The sequence below is a fragment of the Lampetra planeri genome, chromosome 50 (genome assembly GCF_965212315.1).
Source record: "Lampetra planeri chromosome 50, kcLamPlan1.2.h2, whole genome shotgun sequence".
NCBI classification, from domain to species: domain Eukaryota; kingdom Metazoa; phylum Chordata; class Hyperoartia; order Petromyzontiformes; family Petromyzontidae; genus Lampetra; species Lampetra planeri.
Window position 1 is genome coordinate 8,887,475 of NC_136156.1, and position 12,637 is coordinate 8,900,111.

A 12,637-nucleotide genomic window follows, 5' to 3' on the forward strand; every position below is an offset into this window, starting at 1 on the left:
CTCAGTGGGCCTTACCTTGTGGTAAAAAAATAAGATTATTTAGTTTAGACTTCCCTGCTGATTTGATCTGAACATAGAATGTGGGAAGCCACGAATCAATTAGTACACAACGGTGGTTACACAGCGCGTGTCGATGGCTGCACACAGGTGCGCAGTTGCTGTCTGAGAGCTGAAGTCGCTGCGCAGCGCTGGGATGCACTGTTCGCATCCCGCGCTGAGATTGCCAGTGGCCAAGGCCTCGGCAACGAGCCGAAATTGCGAGGATTGGCGCCGCTTGGCTATGATGGACGACACGGCCATCGCTTGTCGCGCCTTGCGAGGTGCAGTGACGACTGCACGGGATTATGCCAACACTGCAGTGCCCCGCACCAAGCAGTACCTGGGTTCGATTCCTGGCTTCGGGTGCCTTGCTGTGTAGAGTTTGTTCTCTTCTTGTTCTGCGTGGGTTTCCTCTGGGTTATCCGCTTCCCCTCTCAAACCAAAAAACACATACAATGTAACCGGTATAAACCAAACATCCTAATACAGAAAAATTGCCTGCTATTTGCTGAATTGAGAGCACACTCGGCAGCAACTTTTCATGCCAACTGCATTAACTTGTCAGAACCCTCCTGAAACTGAGTGTTGCGACTCTGTGAGGCTTTCCTGGGTAAACCAGTGGAATCGTAATGATGATCATAATAATAAAAACCCTGTGACGACTCTATTTTTCAGGAGCGGGCTGGAATATTTTCCCCAAGAGCTCATTTGAAATGTTTGTTCCCAACTCTTCGATTTAAAATTATAACCCATAAATTATATAAGCATTCGTATTTCTCTGTTGATTTAGCTTCAATGTCTCTCCTGGTGTAGTGGACTGTTTAAGATTTAGGCTAATCACCCACACCGTCTCTGCATGTAGGGAGCTCTTTAGCAGGAAACCATAGTTGGTGTTTGGAAATTCTGTACCTAAATGATATTGTGCAGTACTGTGGTGTATACACGCCTTTGTCACTCCACTGCTGGAAGTGGGCTTCCCCACGCTGTGCGGTGTCGTGAAGGTTATTTGACCATACATCACCATGCTGGTCGGTGCAGGTTGGTGAAGCATAGGTGTGGGAGCATAGAAATGCAGTACAACTGTTGATTTTTCTGCACTGCCCTCGGCTGTCCACCTCGTAGCCCTACAACTTCTAACAGCCTGTGATGCATTATGGTCTCCTATCTAAGCACTATCCAGGCCGAAACCTGCTTGACTTCTGAGTTCTAAGGACTGGGTGTATTCTGGGTGACTTGCTCATAGGCATCAGCTCTGCATTGGCTGTGAAACCTGACCGATGGAGAAGTTTCCTTGGAGTGAGATGCACGTACAGTTTGTTCTCGTATTACCAGGTAGTTGCGTTCCTGTACCGCATTATAATGAATAATAAAGGTTCAAGCACAGTCCGCGATAACACGTGAAATGCATACGCAGGCTGAACAAAGACTCAGGCGCGTAGGTAGCATCCAGCAGCATCCCGCTGCCTTGTGTGATGCTACACCGAGGCAGCCGTATGACCGCTCATTCCTGCTCGCGCAACGTGGTTATTTTCACTCGATCGCGTTGTATCTTATTCATATCTGCGTTAGAAAAAAAAGTGTTCCGAATACATTCATCGCGTTTACATCCGAGTCGCATTATGAAAACACACGGCGTTATAGGAGAAACAGACTGTATTAATTTTAATTTAAAGCTGCAGGGATTCATATTCTTGGTTCTTTCGGTAAAGTCACGTAGAAGGGGAATGATAAATAAGAAACATTTTTTTTTTATTTCCATTCTACGTGACTTTACCGAAAGAACCAAGAATATACGACTGTAATAATGTTTGGCCTACCGTACATATCATCTGGATGGAGCGGTCATGCAGTAATTTGCGCACTGCGCAATGAGCCCAGTGGCCCGCGTTTGAGTCCCTGGCGATGGCAAACATCAGTGGCGAGTGATATCTGCACTGATCTTGGACCCCCTCCACCTTCATCAACCTGCACTGACCACCATGGGGAAGAATGGTGTGAGGAAGGCATGTGAGTTAATATTATTGTTTATATTATTGTTTATATACCAACCTTTGTAATTGCAACAACAATGATGTTGTGGACATTGATTAGGTCACCTGTAAGTAGCAACCTAGAGCTGCAAGGTGCCGGAGCCGTCAGGAAAAGCTTGTGTGGCAGTATTCACTCGGCATTGCTCGAGCGATTGCCTTTGTGATAACATGCCACCACTCGCACATGTGGGACATTAGACGCCGTGGTGGCGAGATGTTAACTACCTTGCCTGGTATATTTGGAGTTTGCGTGTTCTCCCCATGGTCGTGTGGATTTTTCTCAGTTCTTCGGTTTTTCCTTCCGCATTTAGAATCGTGTGTTTTTAGAGTATTAGGCTGGTATAAATTTCCACTTGATGAGCCACTTCGTTAAGCTATCATTTGTGGCCAGGTGTCTTCTGAAAAGATTCATATAGCTCAGTGGGCCTTAACTGGTGAAATAAAATAAAAATAGTTTTTATTGTATTTTTAAATAGACTGATGAAATCATAGGTACTATGCTCAAAATAATCATGACAAAAATGCTTAGTAGTATGTGGTTGTGCGGGGGCGCCTGCAGCGTCCCTGCACAACCACAGCCTGCGGCACCTCCCAACAACCATAGCGTGCGGCGGCCCCCAACAGACTGGTCAAGTAAATCCTTACGATCCACTCGCACAGCGTGTGGTTGGCCTTCATCCAGCAGTGGATTTAAGCACCAAAAAAACTCGTACTAATGTAATGGACAGAGCACGGGGGTCCCTCAGGGCAGCAGTGGAAGGAGCACGGCTCTGCCTCACTCTCACTCAGCCGTCTCCTCACTGCCACTCACCCTTCTCACTGCCACTCACCCTTCTCACTCTCACTCACCCTTCTCACTCTCACTCACCCTTCTCACTCTCACTCACCCGTCTTCTCACTCTCACTCGCCCGTCTCCTCACTCTCACTCGCCCGTCTCCTCACTCTCACTCACCCTTCTCCTCACTCTCACTCACCCGTCTCCTCACTCTCACTCACCCGTCTCCTCACACTCACTCGCCCGTCTCCTCACACTCACTCGCCCTTCTCCTCACTCTCACTCGCCCTTCTCCTCACTCTCACTCGCCCCTCTCCTCACTCTCACTCACCCCTCTCCTCACTCTCACTCACCCGTCTCCTCACTCTCACTCACCCTTCTCCTCACTCTCACTCACCCCTCTCCTCACTCTCACTCACCCTTCTCCTCACTCTCACTCACCCGTCTCCTCACACTCACCCCTCTCCTCACACTCACCCCTCTCCTCACTCTCACTCACCCCTCTCCTCACACTCACTCACCCCTCTCCTCACTCTCACTCACCCCTCTCCTCACTCTCACTCACCCCTCTCCTCACTCTCACTCACCCCTCTCCTCACTCTCACTCACCCCTCTCCTCACTCTCATTCACCCCTCTCCTCACTCTCACTCACCCGTCTCCTCACTCTCACTCACCCGTCTCCTCACTCTCACTCACCCGTCTCCTCACTCTCACTCACCCGTCTCCTCACACTCACTCACCCCTCTCCTCACACTCACTCACCCCTCTCCTCACTCTCACTCACCCCTCTCCTCACACTCACTCACCCCTCTCCTCACTCTCACTCACCCGTCTCCTCACACTCACTCACCCGTCTCACTCTCACTCGCCCTTCTCCTCACTCTCACTCGCCCTTCTCCTCACTCTCACTCACCCCTCTCCTCACACTCACTCACCCGTCTCCTCACTCTCACTCACCCCTCTCCTCACTCTCACTCACCCCTCTCCTCACTCTCACTCACCCTTCTCCTCACTCACCCTTCTCACTCACCCTTCTCCTCACTCTCACTCACCCGTCTCCTCACACTCACTCACCCTTCTCCTCACTCTCACTCACCCGTCTCCTCACACTCACTCACCCTTCTCCTCACTCACTCGCCCTTCTCACTCACACTCACTCACCCTTCTCCTCACTCACCCTTCTCCTCACTCACCCTTCTCCTCACTCACTCGCCCTTCTCACTCTCACTCACCCGTCTCCTCACTCTCACTCACCCGTCTCCTCACACTCACTCACCCTTCTCCTCACTCACCCGTCTCCTCACTCTCACTCACCCTTCTCACTCTCACTCACCCTTCACTTCACTCTCACTCACTTCTCTCCTCACTCTCACTCACCCGTCTCCTCACTCTCACTCACCCGTCTCCTCGCTCTCACTCACCCTTCTCCTCACTCTCACTCACCCTTCTCCTCACTCTCACTCACCCTTCTCCTCACTCTCACTCACCCTTCTCCTCACTCTCACTCACCCCTTCTCCTCACTCTCACTCACCCCTTTCCTCACTCTCACTCACCCTTCTCACTCTCACTCACCCTTCACTTCACTCTCACTCACTTCTCTCCTCACCCTCACTCACCCGTCTCCTCACACTCACCCTTCACTCTCACTCACCCGTCTCCTCACTCTCACTCACCCGTCTCCTCACTCTCACTCACCCGTCTCCTCACTCTCACTCACCCGTCTCCTCACTCTCACTCACCCGTCTCCTCACTCTCACTCACCCGTCTCCTCACTCTCACTCACCCGTCTCCTCACTCTCACTCACCCGTCTCCTCACTCTCACTCACCCGTCTCCTCACTCTCACTCACCCGTCTCCTCACTCTCACTCACCCGTCTCCTCACTCTCACTCACCCGTCTCCTCACTCTCACTCACCCGTCTCCTCACTCTCACTCACCCGTCTCCTCACTCTCACTCACCCGTCTCCTCACTCTCACTCACCCGTCTCCTCACTCTCACTCACCCGTCTCCTCACTCTCACTCACCCGTCTCCTCACTCTCACTCACCCGTCTCCTCACTCTCACTCACCCGTCTCCTCACTCTCACTCACCCGTCTCCTCACTCTCACTCACCCGTCTCCTCACTCTCACTCACCCGTCTCCTCACTCTCACTCACCCGTCTCCTCACTCTCACTCACCCGTCTCCTCACTCTCACTCACCCGTCTCCTCACACTCACTCACCCTTCTCCTCACTCACCCGTCTCCTCACTCTCACTCGCCCGTCTCCTCACTCTCACTCACCCGTCTCCTCACTCTCACTCACCCCTCTCCTCACTCTCACTCACCCGTCTCCTCACTCTCACTCACCCCTCTCCTCACTCTCACTCACCCGTCTCCTCACACTCACTCACCCTTCTCCTCACTCACCCGTCTCCTCACTCTCACTCGCCCTTCTCCTCACTCTCACTCACCCGTCTCCTCACACTCACTCGCCCTTCTCCTCACACTCACTCACCCTTCTCCTCACTCTCACTCGCCCTTCTCCTCACCCTCACTCACCCTTCTCACTTTCACTCGCCCTTCTCCTCACTCTCACTCACCCGTCTCCTCACACTCACTCGCCCTTCTCCTCACACTCACTCACCCCTCTCCTCACTCTCACTCACCCTTCTCCTCACTCACCCCTCTCCTCACTCTCACTCACCCTTCTCTTCACTCACCCCTCTCCTCACTCTCACTCGCCCGTCTCCTCACTCTCACTCACCCGTCTCCTCACACTCACTCACCCTTCTCCTCACTCACCCGTCTCCTCACTCTCACTCGCCCTTCTCCTCACTCTCACTCGCCCTTCTCCTCACTCTCACTCGCCCTTCTCCTCACTCTCACTCACCCGTCTCCTCACACTCACTCACCCTTCTCCTCACACTCACTCACCCTTCTCCTCACACTCACTCACCCCTCTCCTCACTCTCACTCACCCTTCTCCTCACTCACCCCTCTCCTCACTCTCACTCACCCTTCTCCTCACTCACCCCTCTCCTCACTCTCACTCGCCCGTCTCCTCACTCTCACTCACCCGTCTCCTCACACTCAATCACCCTTCTCCTCACTCACCCGTCTCCTCACTCTCACTCGCCCTTCTCACTCTCACTCACCCGTCTCCTCACTCACTCACCCCTTTCCTCACTCTCACTCACCCTTCTCACTCTCACTCACCCTTCACTTCACTCTCACTCACTTCTCTCCTCGCTCTCACTCACCCGTCTCCTCGCTCTCACTCACCCGTCTCCTCGCTCTCACTCACCCGTCTCCTCACTCTCACTCACCCGTCTCCTCACTCTCACTCACCCGTCTCCTCACTCTCACTCACCTGTCTCCTCACTCTCACTCACCCGTCTCCTCACACTCACTCACCCTTCTCCTCACTCGCCCTTCTCCTCACTCTCACTCACCCGTCTCCTCACACTCACTCACCCCTCTCCTCACTCTCACTCACCCTTCTCCTCACTCACCGTTCTCTTCACTCTCACTCACCCTTCTCCTCACACTCACTCACCCGTCTCCTCGCTCTCACTCACCCGTCTCCTCACTCTCACTCAACCGTCTCCTCACTCTCACTCACCTTTCTCCTCAACCTCACTCACCCGTCTCCTCACACTCACTCACCCGTCTCCTCACTCTCACTCACCCGTCTACTCACTCGCCCTTCTCACTCTCACTCGCCCTTCTCCTCACACTCACTTGCCCTTCTCCTCACTCTCACTCGCCCTTCTCCTCACTCTCACTCACCCGTCTCCTCACTCTCACTCACCCGTCTCCTCACTCTCACTCACCCCTCTCCTCACTCTCACTCACCCTTCTCCTCACTCTCACTCGCCCTTCTCCTCACTCTCACTCGCCCGTCTCCTCACTCTCACTCGCCCTTCTCCTCACTCTCACTCACCCGTCTCCTCACACTCACTCACCCTTCTCCTCACTCTCACTCACCCTTCTCCTCACTCTCACTCACCCTTCTCCTCACTCTCACTCACCCGTCTCCTCACACTCACTCACCTTCCTCACTCTCACTCACCCCTTTCCTCACTCTCACTCACCCCTTTCCTCACACTCACTCACCCTTTTCCTCGCTCTCAATCACCCGTCTCCTCACTCTCACTCGCCCTTCTCACTCTCACTCGCCCTTCTCCTCACCCTCACTCGCCCTTCTCCTCACCCTCACTCGCCCGTGTCCTCACCCGTCTCCTCACCCGTCTCCCTCGGGGCAGCAGCGGCCCGAGCACGGCTCTGCCTCAGGGCAGCATCGGGGGACGTACATGTTTGGGAGGGTCTCATCTCTGCTTGGATGGTTGCTCGCGGTCACGTGACGCACTTAAACCAATCCGTGGCGCATTAATCACAGAATGAAATAAACAATGACAGAAGGACGGATCTGGGCTATTATATATTTATGTAATAATCCGTATTCCTAACAGGCCACATTTTCTCGCGTGCAGTTTTTCCTGTGAGAAAGTGAGCTTTTGAATCTTCAGCAGCAAGCCTCGCTGGCGCCAACAGCATTACTCGAGGGCACGAGCGTTGTTCAACAATCTTTTTTTAAATAAAGAAAATACATATAAATATAAAAAAAAATTATTTTTAAAAAGATATTTCAATCGGAGCCTAGCACAGAGCACAAACCACGACGCGAAGGAGGGGTGGTACAGAAACTCCATAGGCCCTGAACGCTGTGCACCTGGGTTGAAAGTAAAGGAAGCGGGAGGGGGGGGAAAATCTCTGTGCATGAGCGGGGTGTATATACTTTTATATGGGGGATGGGGGAAATGGTGCGGGAATGGAAATAAAGTGGAGGGAGTGGGGGGAAGGGAAGAGGGGAAGGGGGGGTCGCTGCTGAACGAGTGGCTGCCTGGTAGCAGCGGGGGTTTTCGCCGCCCATGGTCACTCGTCTTGACAAACACGTGTGTGTTTGCATCTTCACCACGAGTACGTGTGGTTAATGCAGACTTGATTCCTTGCAAAAGGTTTCTATTTGGTGTTTGAACATCTTAACACCTCCTGTTTTATTCCCAGAAAGGGTAAACGTATTCTTATTTTTCATTTTTCATACACGTCTGTGTCCTCTCTTTAACTAGGTGATTTAAATAAACATCCTGCCTTTTTTGCAAGTGAGACTTGGGGTGAGTGAGACTGCGTGTGTGGGAAGGTACCAGTGGTGGACACCACCTTGGGGATGCAGAATATCCACCACCTGTCTGGCTCGAGGCTCCCAAGTGGATATGAGCACTGCTCTATGTTCGCTTGAGCAGGGAGAGACGCTCTCAGTCTATGAACGTATCGGCGGTACACCGGTGGTGCGTGGTGTAATTTTTTTTTATAATTCACAATTATTTATTTTCCCACTATTCGCAAATCTTGCGGGGTGAGCATCAAAATCAGTTCTCATAATGTCGAAGTAGTCGGAAGACAAATGTCAGTTGAAATTTAAATTGTATTACTTTTATGAGGACCAGCATGTTATGCTTCACCGGTGTACCGCCAATGCGTCAAATATTCTGGACAAAATCTGATGTTCTGGCTCTGCCTCTGAAGACACGCGCCCACACAATGAACCGCCAGTTGAGTTGGGAAAGGCCCTGATCCAAGGTGCTTGGGGAAAACTAAATTTATTTTGAAATAAGTATAAGGTGTAGATGCGATTGTTATTTAATTTAAGAAAGATAGAAAAATCTTAAGTATTGAGTCTCTGCGTGCCACTGAAACTACCCTTTTCGTTTTTTCTAAATCGCATTGCCTCTGGGTCACTTAATGGGGCCAATTCTGTGGCAAGTCGGTGGTGGCCATTATGTGTGAAGTGGCCCAGGCTAAATAAATATGGAATTTCCACCGCTGGCTCAGTTGCCACCGGATGAGTTGCTCGTGTTCGCCGGAGGGCAGACACAGACTTGACGGAGTAAATTTTTTTTTGTCTTTAACAGATGTCACCATTAAGCCCACGCGACCTCATTTGGCTAATTATGTAACCATCTAACACAATGTAACATCTCCAGCCAATTATATATTGGCTTTGGAGAGAATACGTTTTTTTTCCTGGTAAGATTATTAGACTGTATTTCATGTAATGCCCATTGTATGATAACAGTGCACGTCTAGATGTTTTGCATAGACCACAATATACATATAACAACCATAATCGAGTTAAATTACCCGTCCTTTAAAAATGCAAGCAAGAACATTGGGATTCCATTGCCTCTTGCAAAAGAGACTAGAGGAGGGAACTGTAATATAATTAATGCTTTTTTTATTTAACAGTGATTCCTATAGCTAGTGAATGTATGAACTTTTTCTGCACCGTACGTAGCCAATTGTGCAAATCGGTGGTGTTTATCATCCTATTTACAGTTATGAATAATACTGCCCTGAAAAAACCGAGTGACTAGAGTGGAACTCTGGGTTTGTATGTAAACGGAGCTCGGTGTCAAATGTGCGAGAGGCGCTGACACTTTGTGTTTGTCCATGTATGTTGAACGTCTTTCGCACCATACTTAGCTTTGCGTTTCGGTCTTACTTTTGCAGTCTTGATCCAGTGCACCAACGAGACCAACGTCAACATCCCGCAGCTGGCCGACACGCTGTTCGAGAGAGCCATGAACAGCAGCTGGATTGTTGTGTTCAAAGCACTCGTCGCCACGGATCACCTCATGTGCAATGGAAATGAGGTGAGTGTGGTGTAAACTATAAATGATAAAAAAAACTGACCTATTTTTTTTTATTTTACGTGGTAAGGACTAGTGAGGTTATATACAGAGGGAAAAAAGTATTTGATCCCCTGCTGATTTTGTACGTTTGCCCACTGACAAAGAAATGATCAGTCTATAATTTTAATGGTAGGTGTATTTGAACAGTGAGAGACAGAATAACAACAATAAAATCCAGAAAAACTCATGTCAAAAATGTTATAAATTGATTTGCATTTTAATGAGGGAAATAAGTATTTAACCCCTCTGCAAAACATTACTTGGTACTTGGTGGCAAAACCCTTGTTGGCAATCACAGAGGTCAGACGTTTTCTTGTAGTTGGCAAACCAGGTTTGCACACATTTCAGGAGGGATTTTGTCCCACTCCTCTTTGCAGATCTTCTCCAAGTCATTAAGGTTTCGAGGCTGACGTTTGGCAACTCGAACCTTCAGCTCCCTCCACAGATTTTTTTATGGGATTAAGGTCTGGAGACTGGCTAGGCCACTCCAGGACCTTAATGTGCTTCTTCTTGAGCCACTCCTTTGTTGCCTTGGCCATGTGTTTTGGGTCATTGTCATGCTGGAATACCCATCCACGACCCATTTTCAATGCCCTGGCTGAGGGAAGGAGGTTCTCACCCAAGATTTGACGGTACATGGCCCTGTCCATCGTCCCTTTGATGCGGTGAAGTTGTCCTGTCCCCTTAGCAGAAAAACACCCCCAAAGCATAATGTTTCCACCTCCATGTTTGACGGTGGGGATGGTGTTCTTGGGGTCATAGGCAGCATTCCTCCTCCTCTAAACACGGCGAGTTGAGTTGATGCCAAAGAGCTCCATTTTGGTCTCATCTGACCACAACACTTTCACCCAGTTGTCCTCTGAATCATTCAGATGTTCATTGGCAAACTTCAGACAGGCATGTATATGTGCTTTCTTGAGCAGGGGGACCTTGCGGGCGCTGCAGGATTTTAGTCCTTCACGGCGAAGTGTGTTACCAACTGTTTTCTTGGTGACTATGGTCCCAGCTACCTTGAGATCATTGACAAGATCCTCCCGTGTAGTTCTGGGCTGATTCCTCAACGTTCTCATGATCATTGCAACTCCACGAGGTGAGATCTTGCATGGAGCACCTGGCCGAGGGAGATTGACAGTTCTTTTGTGTTTCTTCCCTTTGCAAATAATTGCACCAACTGTTGTCGCCTTCTCACCAAGCTTCTTGGCGATGGTCTTGTAGCCCATTCCAGCCTTGTGTAGATCTACAATCTTGTCCCTGACATCCTTGGAGAGCTCTTTGGTCTTGGCCATGGTGGAAGGTTTGTAATCTGATTGATTGATTGCTTCTGTGAACAGGTGTCTTTTATACAGTTAACAAGCTGAGATTAGGAGCACTCCCTTTAAGAGTGTGCTCCTAATCTCAGCTCGTTACCTGTATAAAAGACACCTGGGAGCCAAAAATCTTTCTGATTGAGAGGGGGTCAAATACTTATTTCCCTCATTAAAATTCAAATCAATTTATAACATTTTTGACATGCGTTTTTCTGGATTCTTTTGTTGTTATTCTGTCTCTCATTGTTCAAATAAACCTACCATTAAAATTATAGACTGATCATTACTTTGTCAGTGGGCAAACGTACAAAATCAGCAGGGGATAAAAATACTTTTTTCCCTCACTGTAGCTCTTTTTCAGAAGCGACCTGGCTATCTCAAATGATAGCTCAACGAAGTGGCTAATTGCGTGGAAATTGATAACAGCCATATACTCTGAACGCGTGATATTGATTCTAAATGTGGAAGGAAAAAACCATAGGTCTGGGAGAAAAATCCACGCGACCACGGGGAGAGACACGCACACTCCAAATATACAGTAGGCATCATGGGACTTCTTTTGCCAGTACCAAAATATACTAATAGGTTTTGTCAGTTTTGTTGCCAGAAAAAAGCGGAAAAACCCTATTAGTATACAGTAGGTGTCAGGGACTGGATCGAACCCACGACTTCCTGTATACCAGGCGAGGTAGTTAACATCTCGCCACTGTGGCACCCGTGACGTAAATATGCCGTGTTTACGTTACGACATGTGTTGCACCCCCATGCCCGAGATGGGTTTGAGACTCCCTCCCTCAACATGGCTGAGCCTCTGAAAGCTTAATACCTCTGTTGCAGAGGTTCGCGATTCAGCCCGACAGCTGTCCTGGTTACAACTGCGCATCAAGCGTCACGTACGCGACATTTGCTTCACAGTGGGTGTCAAAGGTCTCCCCCCACCCTGATGTCAGTCAGAAGAGAGAAGAGTAGGCCATTGTGCCCCGGTGTCATGGTTCCAAATTGGCAAGATGAAATGTTACCCCCTATATTACTTGGTAGTCGTCGCCCCCCACTGACCAATCGATGGCCACGTGCAGGCCAGGTGTGCAGTCGCCTTGTGGCCCACAGGAACAGCTGCCACTGGGGGGTGGGGATGGGGTGGCCTTTTCACATGTGTGAGATGAGATGAGATGCAAGTCGATTATCGCAGGTAAAGGTGAGACGCCCCGGCATTAAGAGTGCTGTGTCCACCACGTCTCATTCTCACAACTATTATTAATGCTGCCGAGCTAATGTATAAAGTATCTAAGCAGCCACTTTTCATTGAAAGCGCGTTCCCGTGTGTAGCGGGTTGGGTTGTTTAGTCTGGTTACCAAGGACTGGTCCAACACACAATACAATTATTAGATTGTTTACTTCCTGTATGCCAGCACTGATGACACTTGTGCGTTTTGATTTGTTTTGGAATGAGCCTTCTACCGAGCATGAGGCTTTTCTGTCTTAACTCCTCATGTGGATGAACTCTCTAAGTGTAATACAAACTAGTTGTGTAACACTCTAATCTCCGTGTCATCCCCTCGCACGACGTGATGCACTGATCACTGTGGGGAGTTTGGGATAATGATGACTGCAGTCTCCCTGCCTAGATAGCTCTCACTTGTTGAACAACAGGCTGGTAATACCTCCTCATGACTGTTTATCTGCCAGTCGCCTTGTGCGTATTAATAGATGGCAGATTGTCTTAGCTCGTGTTCATGGGTGCATCTTATG

At 49.6% G+C, this 12,637-nt stretch overlaps 1 protein-coding gene across 11 annotated transcripts in view; it reads left to right on the top strand.

Annotated features, from left to right (window-relative positions):
* LOC144734204 (clathrin coat assembly protein AP180-like) overlaps window positions 1–12,637 on the top strand; it is a 140,139-nt gene that overhangs the window by 10,247 nt on the left and 117,255 nt on the right. For all 11 annotated transcript variants that reach the window (XM_078616297.1, XM_078616300.1, XM_078616298.1 and 8 more), the window contains exon 2: window positions 9,400–9,542. In XM_078616297.1, coding sequence (XP_078472423.1) covers window positions 9,400–9,542 — 143 coding nt within the window. The remainder of the gene's footprint in view (window positions 1–9,399; window positions 9,543–12,637) is intronic.